Source organism: Syngnathus scovelli, chromosome 7 (genome assembly GCF_024217435.2).
Source record: "Syngnathus scovelli strain Florida chromosome 7, RoL_Ssco_1.2, whole genome shotgun sequence".
NCBI lineage: Eukaryota > Metazoa > Chordata > Actinopteri > Syngnathiformes > Syngnathidae > Syngnathus > Syngnathus scovelli.
In genome coordinates this window covers 11,974,524-11,994,654 of record NC_090853.1, presented here as the reverse complement: position 1 = coordinate 11,994,654, position 20,131 = coordinate 11,974,524, and the positions used below count along the sequence as shown (strand labels likewise).

At 39.0% G+C, this 20,131-nt stretch overlaps 1 protein-coding gene, 2 non-coding genes and 1 pseudogene across 4 annotated transcripts; 1 reads left to right on the top strand and 3 right to left on the bottom strand.

Moving 5' to 3' along the window:
- Window positions 1-120: 120 nt before the first annotated feature.
- On the bottom strand, window positions 121-193 carry trnav-cac (transfer RNA valine (anticodon CAC)). The gene has a single exon. It is a non-coding gene; the product is annotated as a tRNA-Val (tRNA).
- Window positions 194-468: 275 nt separating this feature from the next.
- trnav-cac (transfer RNA valine (anticodon CAC)) lies at window positions 469-541 on the bottom strand. Its single transcript has one exon. It is a non-coding gene; the product is annotated as a tRNA-Val (tRNA).
- An 843-nt stretch (window positions 542-1,384) lies between these two features.
- Window positions 1,385-1,705, bottom strand: LOC137840459 (dynein axonemal light chain 4 pseudogene; annotated as a pseudogene).
- Window positions 1,706-2,342: 637 nt separating this feature from the next.
- LOC125972573 (uncharacterized protein C14orf132) lies at window positions 2,343-20,058 on the top strand. 2 transcript variants are annotated; one of them, XM_068651247.1, is made up of 5 exons: window positions 2,343-2,514; window positions 3,778-3,861; window positions 16,300-18,307; window positions 18,455-18,610; window positions 19,180-20,058. In XM_068651247.1, exons 2-3 carry the CDS (start codon window positions 3,832-3,834, stop codon window positions 16,516-16,518), a joined length of 249 nt encoding a protein of 82 aa, XP_068507348.1. In that variant the 5' UTR covers window positions 2,343-2,514; window positions 3,778-3,831; the 3' UTR covers window positions 16,519-18,307; window positions 18,455-18,610; window positions 19,180-20,058. The 2 variants fall into 2 exon arrangements, with proteins under 2 accessions (XP_068507348.1, XP_068507347.1); XM_068651246.1 differs by having other exon boundaries at window positions 3,766-3,861.
- Window positions 20,059-20,131: the final 73 nt, after the last annotated feature.

Below are 20,131 nucleotides of genomic sequence, written 5' to 3'. Positions count from 1 at the left end.
TAACAACAAATATAGTTTGAAATCAGAAGTCATGGAAAATACGTAACTTAAAAACATGTTGACACCGCTATACAGTATTGAGGACATTGATTTGCCAATAACAAGATAAAAATCAAAATATGTTTCCGCCCGGTTTCGAACCGGGGACCTTTCGCGTGTGAGGCGAACGTGATAACCACTACACTACGGAAACCCTTGAATGTGGCGCGGAATTTATCAAACTAAATAGGCATTATATTGCTACGCGAGTACTTCGATGCCATGAAATGAATAACAAGTTTAAAATCAAAACGTGTTTCCGCCCGGTTTCGAACCGGAGACCTTTTGCGTGTGAGGCGAACGTGATAACCACTACTCTACGGAGACCCTTGAATGTGGCGCCGAATTTATCAAACTAAATAGGCATTATATTGCTACGCGAGAGTACTTCGATGCCATGAAATGAATAACAAGTGAAAAATCAAAACGTGTTTCCGCCCGGTTTCGAACCGGGGACCTTTCGCGTGTGAGGCGAACGTGATAACCACTACACTACGGAAACTCTTGACGGCAAAAATGAATTTACCAAATAAAATAGGCATTGTATTGCTACGCGCGAGTTTGTTCCATGTCATGAAAACAATTGTTTGTAATTGGTAACACAAAAAGGAATACTTTAGATTTTTAATTGTGGTCGTGCTTTGTCGCAGAAAACATATTTCTTGTTTAGGGTTGTATTATTGAAAAATACAAAATAAACAATAAATAATCAACAATTTATTTGTTAAACGACTCGCTGGTGGTTTCTTTTCATTTTAAAAAGAACGAATGTCATTTCAGTATACATATTCTGACTGATAACAGCAACAGCTGTCAGTGGCCCAAAGGTGGCAGCATTTGAACGATTCCCAAACCAAACGCTTATTTTCTATATGCATCAAACCATCCGACTTGAAGCTATTTTGACTGTGATTTAACTCGATGCATGTCATTTAATGGAAATTGAAACATTGTAGTCAGTGAATAAACTTAAGTCACGGTTAGTATTGGACATAGACGTTCTGCTGCCAAGAGAGGCTGCGCTCGTGTTCCATCCAATAAATAGTATATGTACAAAACATCGTTATACAAAGAAAGCGTAAAGAAACAAAACCGCATTGCATGTGGTCACAGCATTGCCAAGTTTTTTATTGTTCTACCTTAACCGCCAGACCATAGATGGCGATAATGAGTAAACAAAACAAATGCTGCCGCTCGGAAATCAAGAGAAGAACCACGCTGTAGAGGAAAGAAGTTGTCGTCATTGCGACCTTCTTTCAGCAAAATTGTTTCTGATTATCAGATGTTCATTGTTCGAAAGTAGTCTGCGCCCAACGATGAGGAGGAAGAGGACCAACTGGTGGTGCTAGTAGCACTTCCAAATACAAATCGCCAAGCTCCCTCCGTAGAACATGTAAAGCAGATGCTTCGCCTCATGAGTGACGCCGAAGCCGAAACTTTCTCCGATCACAACGTGCCACGCTGTGCCAAACATCCTGTCCATGTTGTCCTTGACAATTTTTGCTGCCGTCTCATTGTTGTTTGCACACTTTTCGAAGGCTGAAATGCACATCGCTATTGCCTCCTCCTTCATTTCATCGGGCATGTCCGTGTGCCTGACGATGGGGAAGCTGTACGCCAGCTTCTTGACACCTTCTTCCGGTGCTGCTTCTACAGTGTCTGCCATTTAGATTATGACCAAGATACGATTGGGGTTCTCAAGACGAAGCTTCACTAAACACGGTCTCCTAACAAGCGCAATTCATTTGCGTCTTTTTTGTTTCGAGCGATTGGACACACGCGGCTGCGGCGCCATCGTACGCCACCCCTTTAGTGTCTTCGTGACGTTTAATCTTTGTACGTACTTTGTCACGTCCAGGTTCGACTGATCTATTGAGGTGTACGTTTGTAGTTTGGAAAAAATAACTCAGACTCTGCTTTGTGTGTTGATCTAAACCTTCTGTACAAATTATTGCATTTAAACTCGTCCTAAAGATCGGTTTAGTAGTCTACTTACTTGTAATCATCAGGATTTGAAATTTACTGTGTAATTGACTCCATTAAAGTCTGACATCACTTGCCTCTCACTCAATGTCTCCATGGTGACTTTATCTCATTGTCAGTGCTGACAGCTGGACTTAGGACACCTCAGGGAAAATAAGCTTCTCCCTTTCAAATAGACTGTTCGTGCCCCCCCCAAAACAAGCCCACGTTGCTTCTGTGTCACATGTGCATGCATGCATGTGCCTCTTTTCCTACTGTTACTTTAAAGGCATACAAAGGCTGTCGTTTTTCATGCAGTAGTAATTGTTGTAAAGGCTGCACATTACTTTAAAGGCATACAAAGGCTGTCGTTTTTCATGCAGTAGTAATTGTTGTAAAGGCTGCACATGTCGACTGTTGGTCTGCTGTTTGGTTTGTTGAGAAACTAGAAGACCCGTCTGTCTGTGGGAATTCGTTTCAACCACACAGGTCACCTTAGTCCAAGCAAAAAAAGTAATGAGCAAGTGCTAGTCTCTGTTCTTGTTGATATTTGGGATGCACTTTATTTCTGTTCCGGTGAGCTAATGGACATACTGTATCCATCCATACTTTTAAGAATCAAACCACATTATTACTATACGTGTTAATCTTTTCTTTTATTTTTTTTTTTACAAAAATGCCTCACATGGCCACTTCTTTGCAAAAAAAGAAAAAAAAAGCTTTACTATGCATGGTCTTTATTTATTTAAAAGAAAAGCCTTATTATATATATATGGACATTTTTTAAACAAACAAAACAACCTACTATACATGGTGTTTTGTCTGTAATGAAAACATACAAGACACCTTAGTAAGTTTGATATTTATATTAGGTGCAGATGACTTGAAATAGTCAAGATTGGAAGCAAATGTTTACTATATTAAAACAGTTTTCTGATGCGTTAAACTCAGCAAATTGACGATGGGAAAAAGCCCAAATTAAAAATTATGCTTTTTTTTTTTTTTTTTTTTTTACAGTATCATTAAAATTTCATGTTCATCTTGCAAAGGAGATGACTCAACAGACCACATTGTTTGCAGTTTCCCCCAAAACAAAGTGAAAGATATGGTTTAGATCAGGGGTGGCCAATACGTCGTTCGCAATCGACTGGTCGATCGCCAAGCCACTATTGGTCGATCGAGTGATATTAAAATGTTTTTTCGCACTTGACGCGTGTACAAACAACGGCGCTAACAACACAACACAAACACGCTAGCTCGCGAGTTCCCTCCAATTGTCAGAACCCTGTTTTTTCTCTTAAACTTAAGAAAGGGTATAAAAATGAGTGGGGCAGCTGGCCATAGTAAGAAGTATCACTTTAATAGGGAATAGGAGTAGGACTTTTTTTTCACGATGACATATATATATATATATATATATATATTTATTTATTTTTATTTTTTATTTTTTTTGTGGGTAGATCTTTGTGACTTGGTCATTTCAAAAGTAGCTCACGAGCTGAAAAAGTTTGGGCACCCTTGGTTTAGATGTTCAAGGAATGCAAAGTCAAAAAAACATGATCAAGTAATTGAGCAAGGTTAGTTTTGCATACTTAAAGGAACAAGAATCCCCCCACGGACGCACACAACCAGGGCAATGGGTGGGGGCGTATTTGCTCATGTGCTGAATGAATCAACTATTCCATCAAGCATGAAGAGCGTTTATTGTAGCATATCTGCAACACAGCAGAGACCTTCATCCTCATTTTCTTCTCCCTCCTCCAGTGCTTTGCTCAGTCTCCAGCCTAAGTGAATCTTTCCGCCTTCAGGCTGGCCACCATCGATCCAGGGATGATGGAGTTATCACTGATGGCTGCACAGGTAAGGAGAGCAAGCAAACACTGACTGCAAATGGTCAGACAAGGATCTGGGAAAGGAGGTGTACTGGAATTTTGAAATGATTTTGAGTCTTTATCCAAATTAGTTTTTCAGCACCGGTTTTAAGCATGGAGAGCTATAGGAATATCAGATCGTAGTTGTGAATTCCTTAGCTAAGTGATTTATGATATATCATAAATATTGTATGTCCTCAAAAAGTTGAAATGAGAACTGGGATGACAATATTTTCAGTATAATTAGAAAATAAATAAAAATGGCACTTGTTACAAATATGTATAACTTCATAAAGTCTTTTGACAATTTATGTAAGATGACTGAACAAACACAAATTTACTTTAACTCAAATTTGTGAACATTTTCTGAATAATGCAATCCTTAACTTTATGCAAACGCATGGCATCAAGTATTGGGGCTCAGTAAATTATTATAGTGAAATGACAAAAGAAAAAAAAGTCACAATCAAAGCGTGACGTCAGGAATTCCAAAGTCAGGGATCCACACAAACAAAAGCTCTCCATTGAACTTTGTTCAGACCAAAGAACAATAGTAGTGATTAGGAGCACCTCAAGGTCATATTGGGAATAAAAAGCAAAGAGTGAATCACTTTACATAACAGGAAGTTATGCTTTCTAAATCACTTGCTTAGTTTGCTGTTTGCATTGCTTTATGCATTATTAGAAATAGATGATGGATGGATGGATGGATGGATGGATGGATGGATGGATGGATGGATGGATGGATGGATGGATGGATGGATGGATGGATGGATGGATGGATGGATGGATGGATGGATGGATGTGTACTGTACAAACAGCGATAACTCAAGTGAAGTTTTTCCACAAGGAGAGATGGAGGCAAGGGCTTTATTTAAACAAGTGAGTCATGTGTGAGGTCACGTCTTGTGGGTTCTTTGCTTTTTTAAGGCTATTGTTTCAAAGAGAAGTCATTTGGAGGCAAATATCTGTATCTACCCCCATCATGAATTTATTTTTATTTCATTGGTTGATGGTAAAGAGCTCTCCTTTTTCAGCCTGTTCTTTTTCCTCTCATCACCCTTTGTCCTTTGATGATCACTGGGGATAGAGAGCCAGAGGGCAATGCTTGTTATTAGTGATGGGACGGGACACAAACCCCACCAGATGAGATGTCTCACGAGATCGAGTTCACAAAAAGACGAGACAAAATGTTTTGCAAAATTTCGAATATAGAACAACGCCTCATTTAAATTTTCCAGTTTTTAAAATGTCTTATTTTTATTGAGCAGAATGAAAGAAAATGAATAATCTAGCGCTAAAGAGCAAATGTGAAAATAAACAGGAGAGCCACTTTTGTTACCGGCTGTTTTTTTCAGAAGCTGCTGCAGTAACAGCTGCAGCTGAGATCTTCCTTCTGACTGAATAGTTGAACAAAGAAAAAATCCAAGTGCCAAACATATAAATAAAGTAAGCATTAATGTAAATAATAACTGTATTAGTGACTTTTCTTCTGGGCACCATTTCGAGCCAGCCTAACTAGGTTTAGGGTAAAAAAAACATGGTTTCAAACTAGGGTTAGGGTTTTGAAATACAGTTTCAAAGTAGGGTTTCAAAGTAGGCTTAGGGTCTAAAACTAGAGGTAAAGTTTAAAAGTAACGTTTTAAACTAGGGTTAGGGTATCAAAGTAGGGTTTCAAACTAGGGTAAGGTTTTCAAACTAGGGTTAGGGTATCGAAGTAGGGTTTCAAACTAGGGTTAGGGTTTAGAAGTAGGGTTTCAAACTAGGGTTGGTATTTCAAACTAGGGTAAGGGTTTAGAAGTAGGGTTTCAAACCAGGGTTAGAGTTTAGAAATAGGGTTTCAAACCAGGGCTAGGGGTTCAAATAGGGTTAGGGTTTAGAAGTAGGGTTTCAAACTAGGGTTAGGGTATCGAAGTAGGGTTTCAAATCAGGGTTATGTTTGGCAGTAGGGTTTCAAGCTAGGGTAGGAAGATAACACTCCAAGTTCTGACTATGCACATGCCAATAGAGACATCATCCATTCAGTTATCATTTGGAGACGATTTAAATTGTAAATGCCTTTGTCAAGGTTGCCACATCTATGCACATACTTCAGACTTAATTTGTAAACTCACAGTGCCTGTCATCATACGGACAAAGAGAGTTGAGCCAACCTCTATAGTGATAACCTGAGGACACGTTACTGCTGAACACATTAGGCACACGGGCGAGTCATGGCACGCATAATATAAGCCCCATAATGCTTTATTCATTCAGGAGGGGCCGAGCATTACAGATTAGAAGCATACAAAATCATCAAATGCACATGGACAGAAACAATGGCATGTCTTTTATACGCATAAGTTAAGGCAATTTTCAGCTCACACATCACTTGGGCAGTCAACGTTTAAAGTTTTTGGGGTTGCAATGTCATGATGTGGTACAATTAGAGACACTACACTTCATCATTTCATGTAAGACTATGCCTTGATATTATTATTATTAAGACTCTGTAACCACATGACTGTCATCCATCCATTTTCTATACCACTTATCCTACATGGTCATTGACAAAGACCAAAACAAAGGATATTTTGCTACAATTATTGTTTGCTATACTTTAATAAATGTAAATAGACATTTCACTTAACTGCCTTTTTTCAAGTGCTATTGTTTATATTTTTATTCAGTTATCAAATATGTTTTCAAAGTTCATAATTTCATTAGTTTTATTGAGCTATAGTAACCTTGTCACTGAACGGGGAACTGAACCCATGCTGCATGCATTAGGATCATCACCACAAATGAAATGTGTATTGTACAATTGAGATGAACACTTGGAATACCACTGGGACACCTTTGTCCTATAAAATAATCTCTTTACAGCAGTCAAGTGTTTTGTTGTTTGCAATATCAGAGGATTAGGATAATCCGAGTCTCGCAACGTCGTTAATTTTGGATTTCATAACAAGGTGCTTCTGTGTACAAACAAATAATCCCGTTGGAACGATGGCAACAGAGAACTATAATACCTTTATGCCAATAGTGATTGTATTTTCAAAACTACATTTCAGCACTTGACACTTTCCAAGATGTTTTTTTACTTTGCTCAGATTGATTTTATCCACCTATGACTGCCTGGTGGTTAGCACCATAAAACCGAGCAGGTCGTTTTGAGGAGTAGGTCTTCGATGACCAATCCTCAGCCCGCTACTGAAACTGTTTAGTCTTACAAAAGGCACTGATCACAAAACCTTTGCGACTGTTGGAAATTACGATGTGCAAGTCTAATATATTGAAACAGGATATAAAGGTGAGGGTGGCTGTCGATGCAGGCAAAATAAAAGAAAATGGCATGGTCAAGGTGAACATTTGATTTCTCGGCAAGCCACCTTTTGTGTTGATCATCAGAGTACAGGACTTATGTTCAGTTTTATGGAATATCAACTCTAAATTTGTAAAGCCGAGGTGTATACTCCAGGTTGACATGCCACGGGAATAGAGATACCGTTTGTTCAGTGGAGCGCACAGTTAATAAAAATGAGCTTAACAGTGCATGAAACATACACAAGTATTTTAAGAGGTGCGTGTATGTAATGTGTGTTCTACCTGCACGCATATCTGTGTTTCTCTTTTGAGACTGTTCACACTCTAATGCAGGCAGATTATATCACGGTTGTGCAGGAATATGCAGGAATCATGGGTTCAGTGACAGTGTGATTGTGCGTGTGGTCGAACATAGAATGTACCCAACCATTTGCAGCCATTTTGAATAGTTACATTTTAACCATATATTTTGGATAAAGCCAGTGAGGGGAAAATGAAGCTTCAAAATTGCTTCGTGAAACTTTTTTTGACCCCTCTTGATGAAATGGTTGTTTTAATGAAAGTGGTTTAGAAATGGTAATTCAGAGTGCTTTCGTCAATGTTAAACAGAGCACCATCTCGACGAGACAAAAAAATACCAAAAATATTCCTTAATTTGTATGTGGCTTTTTCCCCATTACTCATGCTTCTGCATGTCTAAAATGGCCTTACATTTTTAGATTCTAAAGATACTCATTGCAATGACATGTAGACAGCCAACATTATTTTTTCTCTCTCATTTTAAGAACCAATTACTGTATTTTGTGAAATTCCTTTAAAACAACACGAACCAACCAAAACCTACCTCTCATCATTGTGGTGCTGTATGCATAATTAATGGATCTCATGAGATCATTAAATTGTGTTGGTGTACTTGCTATTTTGGTAGGTTTTTCACAATTTATTCTGAATGTTGCTATGGCTTGGAACACAATGGATTACTGATGCTAAGTGAGTATTTATGTAGTGTGAGGAGACAGATGGGGAACAGAAGGGAAGAGGACGCCATATGATTAAAGACCTCAAGCAGAAATAAACATGACCACCTTGGGACTTACTTGTGTAGGTTGACCCACTAAAATGTGTTCTGACGGAATGCCCGTGTACATGTGTGCACCCGGATGCATCCGACATGTGCATCCACATTACAGCGTGATTGTGTTGAGAGCATATGAAGCGGTCGTATGAAAGCCGGACAACGTCACTCCGTGATGTCGGTGAATGGTGCTCATTGCTCGTCTGTCAGCTTGAGCGCCTTTAGCAAAGATGAGCAAAGATTCAGCTACCCATAGAACACAACCCCGCCTTTCTGTGTCTCACTTTCTGTCACTTTTGCACTCCTTGCACTTTTCTTCACCATACTTTACTCTGCACACTTCTCTCGATCCACTTTCTCCTGCTCTGTTATTCTTGCACCCTCCCTTCCTGTCAGAAGTTCAGTCTGCCTTATTTTGCCTCCAGACATGCTCAAGATGTTGTATTTTCTTGTCATTACATGGCTCGATAACTAAGACATTATGATGTTATTTTTTTTTCTTGATTTGAAACAGTCATCCTGGGACTCATTTGAATGACGTCAGTTCAATTGTGTTTTTCCCAGAAAATATGACAAAGTGATGTCATGTCTCTGAAAGTCGCTGCAAGCAAGGAAGATTTCTTTGGTTGCTTTTCCCCCTTTGGCTCCTTATGGCAGACAGTTATCCCTTTGTTTATTCATGACAATAATTGTGAAAGTCATCAACCCAGTGAGGGTGGATGGTAGCATTTATACGTATAATAATAATATATAATAGTAAACGGCACAATTGACTTCATTTGTTTATTCATAATTTATATGGTGGTTGACAAGACAAAATCATAAAAAGTTGATTACATAATAAATTACGATATTTTTTAAAAGTTGTGTATTGAATGTTTTCAGTGTTTTGAAGAGTATGTGTGTACATGCAAATTTTCACTATTTTGTATTCAGGTGTACCTAATATAGTGTCCTGTGAATTATACGTTCATTTTTTTGCACTGCCATTTTCTCAATCCTTTGTTTCTCTTCATCTCCTCCCTTTCTGTCTTTTTCCTATCCCGACAGATGTTTTAGAGGAAAGAGGAACAGCTGGCTGCGGCCGGGCTGTTTATTCGTTCCTTCTCCTTTCCCTTCGTTTCTCTTGCTCTCTTTTCAATTCAGCAGTTACAGACAGAGAATCCCATTTATAGCCCTAAAATCAGATTTTTTGCGTGGCTTGGGTTTGTTTACAATATTCGAAGACACATTTTCTTGGTAATGATGTTTGTGAATAAGGTGGGTGTTAATGAGCATCTAACTATCTCAAGCAAGTAAATTCTGATGAACGAACAAACAACTGTGATCTATTTTCAAATACATATATCAATGTGTGTTGCTGCCACGTGTGCATATACGTTTGTGTTGTGTGTGAATCTGAATCCCCTCGTAATTTACGAGAATATTATGTAACTAATCGAGGAAATGTCATTCATAAGGTATCAAATTTGTACGGGGTTCTTGAGGTGCCATGACACAAGGATTTCCTTCTCATCAGATTTTGAGGATTGAAGTGATGTTTCTCTTTAATCCCAACAGGTCACGCAGCACTGCATGCTGTTCCAGGATATCCTGAATGCGTCCAATCGGGATAAGAGCAATGGCTTGAGAGTTTGCAGGATGTGTGCAGCAAACAAGAAGAGACAGGAAAAAAAAAAAACATGTTGGTGGATTTCACATTACACATTGAAAGAGTGAGGAATAAAAAGATGCCGAAAGCGACCTTTTAAATTTATGAGCACTTCTTGAAGATTTGCATCTGTGTTATCCAGGAAATGGGTTTGGGTGGATTTACATTACATGGTTCAAGTGATGTGAAATTTGATGTCCTCAAATTGAAATCCGGGTTATTAAATGAATGAAAAGCCAATGAAACGAAACTGCGCTGTTATTTAGGCCTGACAACACATACATGCATGCTCAAACACACACACACACACACACACACACACACACACACACACACACACACACACACACACACACACGCACACACACACACACACGCGCGCGCACACACGTGCACACACACACATGCACACACGCACACATGCACACACACAACACACACACACGCACACACACACGCACACAAACACACAAATAGTTGAACTAAAAATTCCAAGGCATCAAACTTTGATAACATTTTAACTACATTGTTTTAAACTGAACTACAGTATTTTTTTAAAAAATTGCATTTGTAAAAATTGGGTTGCCCACGTTTCACAACAAAGAGGTAAGAGTTCACAGAACGATTGTTCCTTTTAATTAAGTACAAACAACTTGCTAACACTATTGTCACATTTGTACATTGGAATACAAATTTGAGTTTGAACCAATCAATCAACTAGTGGATTTTTAGAGATGTCATTAAAACAACGAGATTATAACTGGTTTGTATAGCGATCAAACTACGATGAGCAATGTGTGCATGTCAACATTCAGCTTGTTTGACAAACCCAACTCCTTTGAAAAATGAGCGGGACCTCTAATATAATAACTAGTACTTTCTAGCTCTGGACACGATGATGAGAGTAATGCTGAATAATTTACATATGACATGGAGATAGAGTCGCCTGTGATGTCACAGTGCGGGAACGGTGCAGGAGACAAGCATAGAGGATGGCTTAAAAGTTTGATGTTACAAATCCAGCCCAGAAAAGAGCCAGGGTGAAAGCTAGAAAAACGATTGGGCCTCAACATTATCCCTTCATCTCAATATATCGTCCCTATAAATTATAGTTCATCCATCATTTTCATGTCTGTTTGGCATTCATCATCATCATTATCCTTCCACCTCTTCTTTACATCCCTGCTGTCTGCTGAGCCGCCTACCTCACATTTTCTCCTTTCCGGAGCTTGTCATCATCATCTTCCTCCTACCTTACGCATACATACATACATTCCATCATTTGTTCACTGTCCCACCTTATCCTCCCCCTCCTCACCTCTTTCCTTTCTTTCTCCCACCTTGTCATCACTGCCAGCCTATCCTTACCGCATGTCTTCCATTATCCCATCAGCCATTCATTCTTATTCCTCATTTCCTCATTTCTACATGGCCACTTCTGTAGTTGTATTCCCGAGTTGACCTCAATTTTTACCTCATCCATTCTCTTACAATCCCATCATCTTCCTACTTCATCCCCGTGATCTGTCATAATCCTACTTCACTTTAACTTCTACAGTAGCTCATAATATTGTTATTTTCATAACATCTCATTATCTCATTCCTTGATCCTTTCATCTCATCACAACATCTATTTCATCATCATCATGAGTTCATGCTCCGACCTAATCTCTTTACATCCAGTCCTCTGCCTCACTTTTACATTTCCTTTCATTGTCTTTTTTTCATTCTTTTGTTGGTTTATCAGGTGTATTCCCCTCTGACATCGCTTTCAGTATCCACCTGGAGGAGTGTCTCATCTGTTCAGGTGGACTCACACCTGAGACGGACTACCCCCCCCCCCCCCCGCATTACATTGTGTCTGATCACTTTCATGTCCTAGTTTATATCACAAAGCACAACCTGTACCCTTCAACTTCAAACATGCATACACATCGCAGGCGTGCTGTCCACACACTTTGCCCTTAGAGAGTGCATGATCATCTCTCTCTCTCTCTCTCTCTCTCTCTCTCTCTCTCTCTCTCTCTCTCTCTCTCTCTCTCTCTCACACTCTCTCTCTCTCTCTCTCTCTCTCTCTCTCTCCTCCTTAGATTGAGCAAGGTCTCATTAAAGTGATCTTTTGCTGTGCGCTCTCTGTCTAAGTCAGAGTGCAGAGCAGGAGGACATTGGGGAGCTTTTTTCTTACGTCACATTTAAACCCCTGTAGGTACAACTTTTCTTTCACTTCTTATCCTCGATCTTCCCTTTCCAAATCCTAATGTTTTTGCTGCACTTTTGCCTGATGAAAAATGTGACTGTATTTCCAACCGTAAACAGAAGTTTTCCGACTGTCCTGTGTATTGATTTTAATTGTAACAATATACAGAAGAGGTAGGCAATTTCAAGGATAAATAAGACCTATTGTTAATGATTTAAATGACTGTCTTGAAATTTTTGCAACTTCAATGTTTGTGTAGATTTATTACATAGTTGCAGTCTGATAATCGTGTATCCTGGTGTATATGTGATGCTGCTATACTGCGAGTCTTTGTTCCGGCATCAACACTAAAAGAGTTTCCTCACTTACATAATTCATTTTGTGCAATTATACTTTATTCTTTAATGCTGACTGCTAACGTCTCACTGAACATTCTCCTTTTGATCGTCCTTAACTGACTGGCTGTGTTATCAAATGTGCACGCTGTGCAACTGCTGCAGCTGGTGTCATTGCTCTGTAACTTGGTCTGACTGCTAGAAGAGAAAACAAAGTGATGACCATGATTCATACGTTAAACTAGAAAAGACAGACTAATGAATACATGTCCAAATAATAATTTTGTCATTAGCACAACACTGTTTCAATCTCAATTAAATAGCTGTGAAATTAAAAATATTGATTTAAAAGCTAACAATTCCACAAGTAAATGATCAGTTTATCATTTCAATGATTACTAGTGTATCATTGGTTGTTCAAATGATTTCTTACCAATGTAGGTCATGGCTACCCAAACTAAACTAAACTTTTTTTTTTTTTTTTTTTTTTTTTTTGCATTCTGTATTTCTGTGATGATTAATACACAAGTATGCAGAAGATCTCACACATAGAATTGGTAATGATAACAGGATTATTGTTCTTATGAATTTTCATAAAAGTGAAAAATATTAAAGAGCATTCTTATTTCTTAATATGACAAAGTATAGGTACAATATTTTACTTTAAATACTTTTAATAAATTCAAGTGTTGAATATTGGGTCTACGTACATATTGGTTGGTAAAGGTGAATTCAGATGAAAATTACTCATTCCTCTTCCAAAAAGCCCTTCTTGTATGGTCTCACGTTATTTTTATGACTGGTCTGCTATAGATTTTTTAAAATTACTCTACGGTGCATATCATAGAATGCTTATTATTAGTTTAACGTATTTATGATGTATGCTGTTCGTCTAGCCCTCACTTGATTGGCCTTTGGCAATTGTGAACACACAAAAGACATACAGGTGCACCTAAAAAAAAAAAAACTTAATAATACTGAACTCCGCAACCCCCGTTTGGAAAAGCGGTTCCGGAAAATAGATGGATGGATTATGACAAACTCATTTTAGTAGCTCAATTTAAAAAATAAAAATCATATATAGATTCACCACACACAATAGATTATTTCAGACTTTTATATTTTAAAATTTATCAGCTATTTTATAGCCAATACAAAATCCACCATTTCAAGGAATTATAATATTAAATCAAACATTAACAATCATATTTTTATATGTATCATAAATGAGGAAAGTTGTGCAAAAAATATATCTTCCCATATGTTTAATGAATCTCTATATGATTTATTTAAATATATTACTCCTGAACTAACTCTATCACAATATTCAAAATGATCGCAATGCCCCTGTTCTATCTGTGTCAGTTTACAGGTATTGAAAGATGTTCCCAAAGTATTATGTAACTCTAACTTTCCTGTGAATGAACAGCTTGTCACCCCTTCATCTAGCTCATGTGTGTGTGTGTTACCTAATTATATGTGCTTCAATATGATATGTGTGACTTGTGCGGAAAACAGACAATGAAAAGTGTAAAGAAGTATGAGAAACAGTGGTGCATAAAGAACCCCTGAGCATAATCTTCTTTGCCAGTCGTAGCGTTTAGAAAGAGAGAAGAGGCAGATGTAAGAAATTTAAGGCTTTGCTCCAAGTGCTATGAATGTCTAATTGCATTTGCATGGACAGCGGGAGAATGAGTCTTCCTGATAGTAACTTTTGCAGCCAGAAAATTTGCGGATCTATTTTCGTAGAGTAGACGGGGCATGTGGACATGCTTGCCTATCCTGATTTTCATGCGGGCACAAGCCTGGTTGCGCCTGAATGGAAATTTGGCAGAGCATTCTGTGCCATTCTGGACATTCTGGTATAATGAGGTGTCATAACACGATGCCTGATGGGGCCACGTCAGTATCAATAGATATCCCGCTGGTCTAAATAGATTTTTCTAATTTCCCTGAAAAGGATATGAACATCCCACTCGTGCTGTGCTCACACTGTTGCTCTCGCTTTTGTTTTTGTTGATGCCATGTCGGCACTGTTTTTCTTCAGGAAGAGACACAGCCGCAAGGGTGAGACGTTTTAATGAGAGGGGGAAAAAGTTCAGTGCTGTCTTGCTAGGAAACATTTGTCTAGTTTTGGCGTGAAGTCTGATTCACATATGCGCTGTGGCAGTTGATATGTTTTCTAGTGTACCATTGTCAAATGACATCTGAGCTTCGACGTTGTGGTCTCTCTCCCCGAAATCGTTCTTCGAACCTGATAAACCCTCTGAGACACTTAGTATTAAATACAAATAATAAGCAGCAAATGTGGGAATGCTCTTGATTTATTCTTCTAAATATTGGTGCCATATCTTAACCACCGAAATACAACATGTTTTTTTCTCAGGAAAGAAGAATGAAAGAATACAACATATGAAAATCTCCCAGAAATCTAATTTGCTAAAAAAAGTAAAGATCTCTTTTGGAATCAGCCTAAAAAAAATGTGTTAAACGGCAACACGATTATTACCCAGAAAGTCATCTGCCAATTAATACACAAAGTCCTTCATTATCTATTTCTACTTGCCACTAAAAGGAGGAGTTTGCAAAAAAGAAAATCATAATGGTTAAGATTGTCAATATGGCCTAACAGAAGTATGTGATAAATACGTATGTGCTGTGAAAAAGGTCAGCCATCTCTCGCCTTTCTTATACTTCCAATGTGAAAAACACCAATTAATGACAGAGAGCATGACTTAAGAGCTGTCATTTATTTGTTGTGCACTTGCGGGCATACTCTTAATGGGCACACGCCTATGGCCTTGTTACCTTGTTAATCTGAGAAAACACACTATTCAGTAATTGCGTGTTACTATAACACTAAAGGCACTGCCAATTGCAAGTTTCGTCCAACTGTATAGGCGGGCTGAGGTTTCCTTCTTTTGGTATTTTGTAGATGTGTGCAGTTAAAAAAGGGCCAGAATAGGCAATAAATATAGTAGACACACTGGATATGATCCATCCCATTTCCTTTGTTAAATCTGGAGATAACAAGAATGACACTGCTGTCTTTGTCGTCACATCACTGTGTCCTCAATTTTCCCTCCAGTCTGAGGTTGAGCACAAAAGAGGACTCACGAGAGACCGCTTAAAGCAGGAACTTGACTCAGTTGAGACACTGCCGAGTGAACACTGTTCGTGTTTGTAGACAAACGAATAATGACCCCACTCACACTCTGAGTGCTGACGAATGTTTGATCATTGTGGCCCCCAGAAATATCCCACAGAAGGACAACAAAATTTCCAAATTGTCCTTGTGCCAAACCACGCAAATCTAGATTTGACTTTCATATTAGTCATAGGGCTACTGTTGTATTGTGGGCTTTAACTTGCTGAAACACCCCCAAGTTAAAAAGTGAAAGCTTGAGTTATTAATGGTCACTGAACAGACTGTGACTGAATGTGCCGTGTGTTATGTATTGCCAACAGATTGCATTTGTCGTGTTGTCTTTTTGCAGAGGCTGTGTTAAAAAAATATATAATAAATAATAAATAAATGTTACTCAACAGCTGAAGAAACTGGGATTCATTTCCTGCCTCACTAGTTCTCTCAGTGGCTTTCTCTGCTCGTTTGTGCGTGAGGAAAGCAAAACTTTCTAACATGTGGCAGACTGTTAATCCTCTGTGAATTAAACCCACAGAGATGTAGATTGCTGTTTACTGTACAGCAGAGCTTTCCTGAACCCGATGGAGCTGTGATGTTAGAACCCCCTGAAAATAGCTTTTTATTGTTCAATCATGTTGTTCTTATCACTGTATTGTGTTTATGAGCTCAGAACCCATAAATGAAAATATTTAAGTTTCCCCTCTTCTTGTCCTGACAGCATTTCTCGGCTGTGAGCGGTGCCTTCATGGATTCTCCCTATAATGGCAACACGTCTTTGCAGACGTCGACGTCCAACCTCAATGCCGGCTACTCCCGACCCTCAGAGACGGAAGATGATGGCAAAGTATCCAGTGACACAATTTGGCTGTGGGTTGCTGTCCTGGCAACCATCGGCAACATAGTGGTGGTGGCTGTTGTTTGTGCCTGTGCCTTCTGACAAGATGGGATGGGGAAGCAAGAATTTTCCAGGACTTGCACATCCTGAATATAATTTAGATATTTTTTTTTCTAGAATGAGAAATAATAGCCTTACTTTTTTTCCACAGTGACAAACATTCTGGATTTTTTTTTCTCCTGTAGATATATTTTTAGAAAACTGGATATGAAATGAAACTCACTTTGGGCTGCAGCAAATGTCACACATGGTTCTCTCTTGACTAAAATTTAAAGCAAACCCTTGGATCAACTCAAATGTAATACACACAATACCCCAAAATTTGAAAAAGCATTGCCTGTGAGCTGCAGGTTTGGCTATAAAATGTTGTATCCCTAATAGAAGTGTACTTCTATATTGCATAATTCAAATCTGTTTTTCACAAATGAATAATTTAAAAAATACAGTCGTCACAAATACCAAGGCCGAATTTTATGTCAGTTGTAGGTCGGAAGTCCTAAAATGAGGGTGGTCATCGAAACTTACAGCAACAAAAGATAATCCAAGTTCAACATATACTTCACATCTCTCTCAGTTTGTCTCCCCAAACAGAATCAATTGTCACGTTATAGTCTTTTTGACTCTGTGTATGAGGACCTCTAGTGGCCATAGTAGTTATGACCGCTAGATGTCGGTATGTGATTGTAAATTAACCGATTTGTCATTTAATGACAAAGGACAAATGCTGTACAAAGAAAATTTAAAAGAGGAAAAAAATCTCTGTGGTTAATACTGTATAAACTCTTACTCATGCCAGAATACTTGCCGAGATTAAAATCATAAGCAATTTCCTGCATCATTCTGCTATAATTTAATGTAAATTGACTATGCACAGCGTGGCAATGTGCTTAGACATCCAACTCAGTTGAGTTGAAACTCTGTATAAACTCTGCCAGCATCCTGTCAGCTCTCTACAGCGTAATAATCTGTTGCATGGCTCTTATTCTCGGATCTTCAGTTTCTGATGTTGTTTTATTCTCCATCTCTCCCTCCCGTAGTGTGCTCGAGGGAAGACTCCCCGTGAAGCCCATTAGAGAGGATTTGAACTTGTCTCATTGATGTTAGTCTTGGATGAGTTTGCAGACTGAATTGAACCAAGCTTGCTTCAAAGAAAAAAATGAGCTGGCAGTAAAAGGAAATGGGCTGAGATGAGGTTGCAGTCATCCTGGAAAAGCGGCAATTAAGAAAAAGAGAGGGATCAAGAGAGTTCAACATGCGTGAATGACTGACAGACTGTCTGTCGGTAATCGCTTCAAAGTTGAGGCATAAGAAGGCAGGTCAGAAGGAGAAACACGTGAAAAAGATGATGGAATACGATATGACAAGTTGGAGAGCAGGAATTTGCTAGATGATGCCACAAGAAAAGAGTTTTAACGTTGTTTTCCCCCTCTGTATTTCTCAGAGTTGATCAAAAGGGTTTGTTTGTATTGTTACACAATATTTGTTGCAGCCCTCTGAGCAACCAGGCAGCTCCGCAGGCACTGGCCCTACTCTAGAGCCTATTAATAGTTCGGCTTTCTTTACTTTATAAATGCACAACGGGCCTTGGACAGTGACTTTGTAGCTTTGTGATTATTCAAAGGTCAGGCCATTGTCCATGACCTGCCTGGCAGTCAGTGTCAAGTCAAGTGTTGTGTCGAACTTCCAGCCCTGTGGATTCCACAAAGAAGAGCACATGGACGTCAATGGATAAAACTGAATTTTGGAGACATTACACCCTCCTCAAAATTCCAAAACTATTAACTATCTTTTAACGAAAGACAGCACCAGGCCGACCTACACACAAGGAAACGTGAGTTGATTTTCTCAGTGAAGGCTCACAGGATTTGCCACTATAAATACATGACGAGTGAACACTAACTGTATATGCATTTTCATTCCTGCATGTTCTATTTTATCCATTCATTCTTCCATTTTCTATATCGCTTATTCTCTTCAGGGGTGGTGCAGAAAGCGACAGCCTACCGGGGTTGATTTGGACAACGGGCTGTTGAAACCATGGATTGGTTGCCACTGCCAGTAAATCATTGGGCACAGAGTGACAGACAACCTCTCACAGTTACAATCATCTGAGTGGGAAATGAACACAAGTCTGGTGAGTGAACCATTCCATGGTCAGTGACTTGTTCTAGTTTCTCTTCAGTGTTGGTATTGATGTATTGATGAAGATGAGGAGATCTTTAGTGACTTAATTTATGGTGGCCTCTCTGTAACACAATTGTCTTTTGACGGTGTGACAAACTAGATTTATGACAAAGTGTTGCATGGCATATCATTTCTTCGTGAATACAAAGACGTTCCAATGCCAAAGGTCACATGCAGAATGTCACTAGAAAAGTGAAGATCCAGAGTGGATGTCAACTCAAGATGGCGGCATAACAAGTTGAATGACTCAAGCTGACAGGGGAGCAGTGGGAGTTAATCGGTTCTTCTCTTACGCTTGAACACTCATAAGGAATTTTGTCAGTTTGATCTTCAGAACATTAAACGTGCATCAAATAATGTAACACTTACTTTTTATTTTACCTTTTAACAAACGTCATTGTCCGCATTTTAACAAAAACTATGTACAAACATTTTGCATTTTCAGCTAGCAAAACTTAACAATGAATACTTTTCTAACGGGACTAACGAGCATCATTATCTTGTTCCCTCATTTAACAGATATCCAGTAAAAAGGTCTTGACAAAGAATGACTCCATGCATGAAGTTGGTCTGAGCATGGTGTCAACAACTCCTCACAGAACTATTTGGGACCATAGAAATATTTTTGCCCCTTTAAATGAGATGGAACAAGGAAGACATTGTTATCTGGCAGTACAACAAGAAACAAAGAGCATTTTTTTCTTTCTTCAAATGGCTGAATCGCGTTTACGAAAAAAAAAAAAAACCCTGACAGCAGCATCATTGCACAACTGAGCCACACAAACTACTAAACTATTTTAAATATACAGTAAATGTTAATGTCCATCCATTCATTTTCTATACAGCTTGTCCCCACAGGGGTCGCAGGCCTGTTGGAGCCTATCCCGGCAGTCATTGGGCAGTAGGCGTGGGACACCCTGAACCGGTTGCCAGCCAATCACAGGGCACACAGACACGAACAGGCATCCGCATCTCACATTCACACCGAGGAGCAATTTGGAGTGCTCAATTGGCCTACTAAGCATGTTTTGGGATGCGGGAGGAAACCGGAGTGCCCGGAGAAAACCCACGCGGGCACGGGGACGACGTGTAAACTCCACACAGGGAGGGTCGGAGGTGGAATCGAACTGACACCCTCCTAACTGGGAGGCGGACGCACTAACCAGTGCGCCACCGAGCCACCCTAGATGTTAATGTATATTACGTAATTTGTGCCAATATATTTTTTTAACCAATCTATATAATGCATTTATTGCATTTCATTTAATATGCATGATTATCAAACTTTTGCGGGAGTGGGGGGTGGTGGCTTTAACCTCGAGATTTCTTTCTACTGACAATGCACTTTGTGAATCACTTGTAAAATAACTTAATTAAAATAACAAGGTAAGACGAGATGATCTTTTGTCTTGCATTGAATTATGTGCATGTTTTTGTCTCCCCACAGGTGAGTAAAACATAAATCTTGAAT

Coding starts and splice junctions, on each gene's coding strand:
- LOC125972573 (XM_068651247.1), top strand. CDS start 3,832: ATGATGGAGTTATCACTGATGGCTGCACAG. Junction 3,862..16,299: donor TATCACTGATGGCTGCACAG/GTAAGGAGAGCA, acceptor TTGTCCTGACAG/CATTTCTCGGCTGTGAGCGG.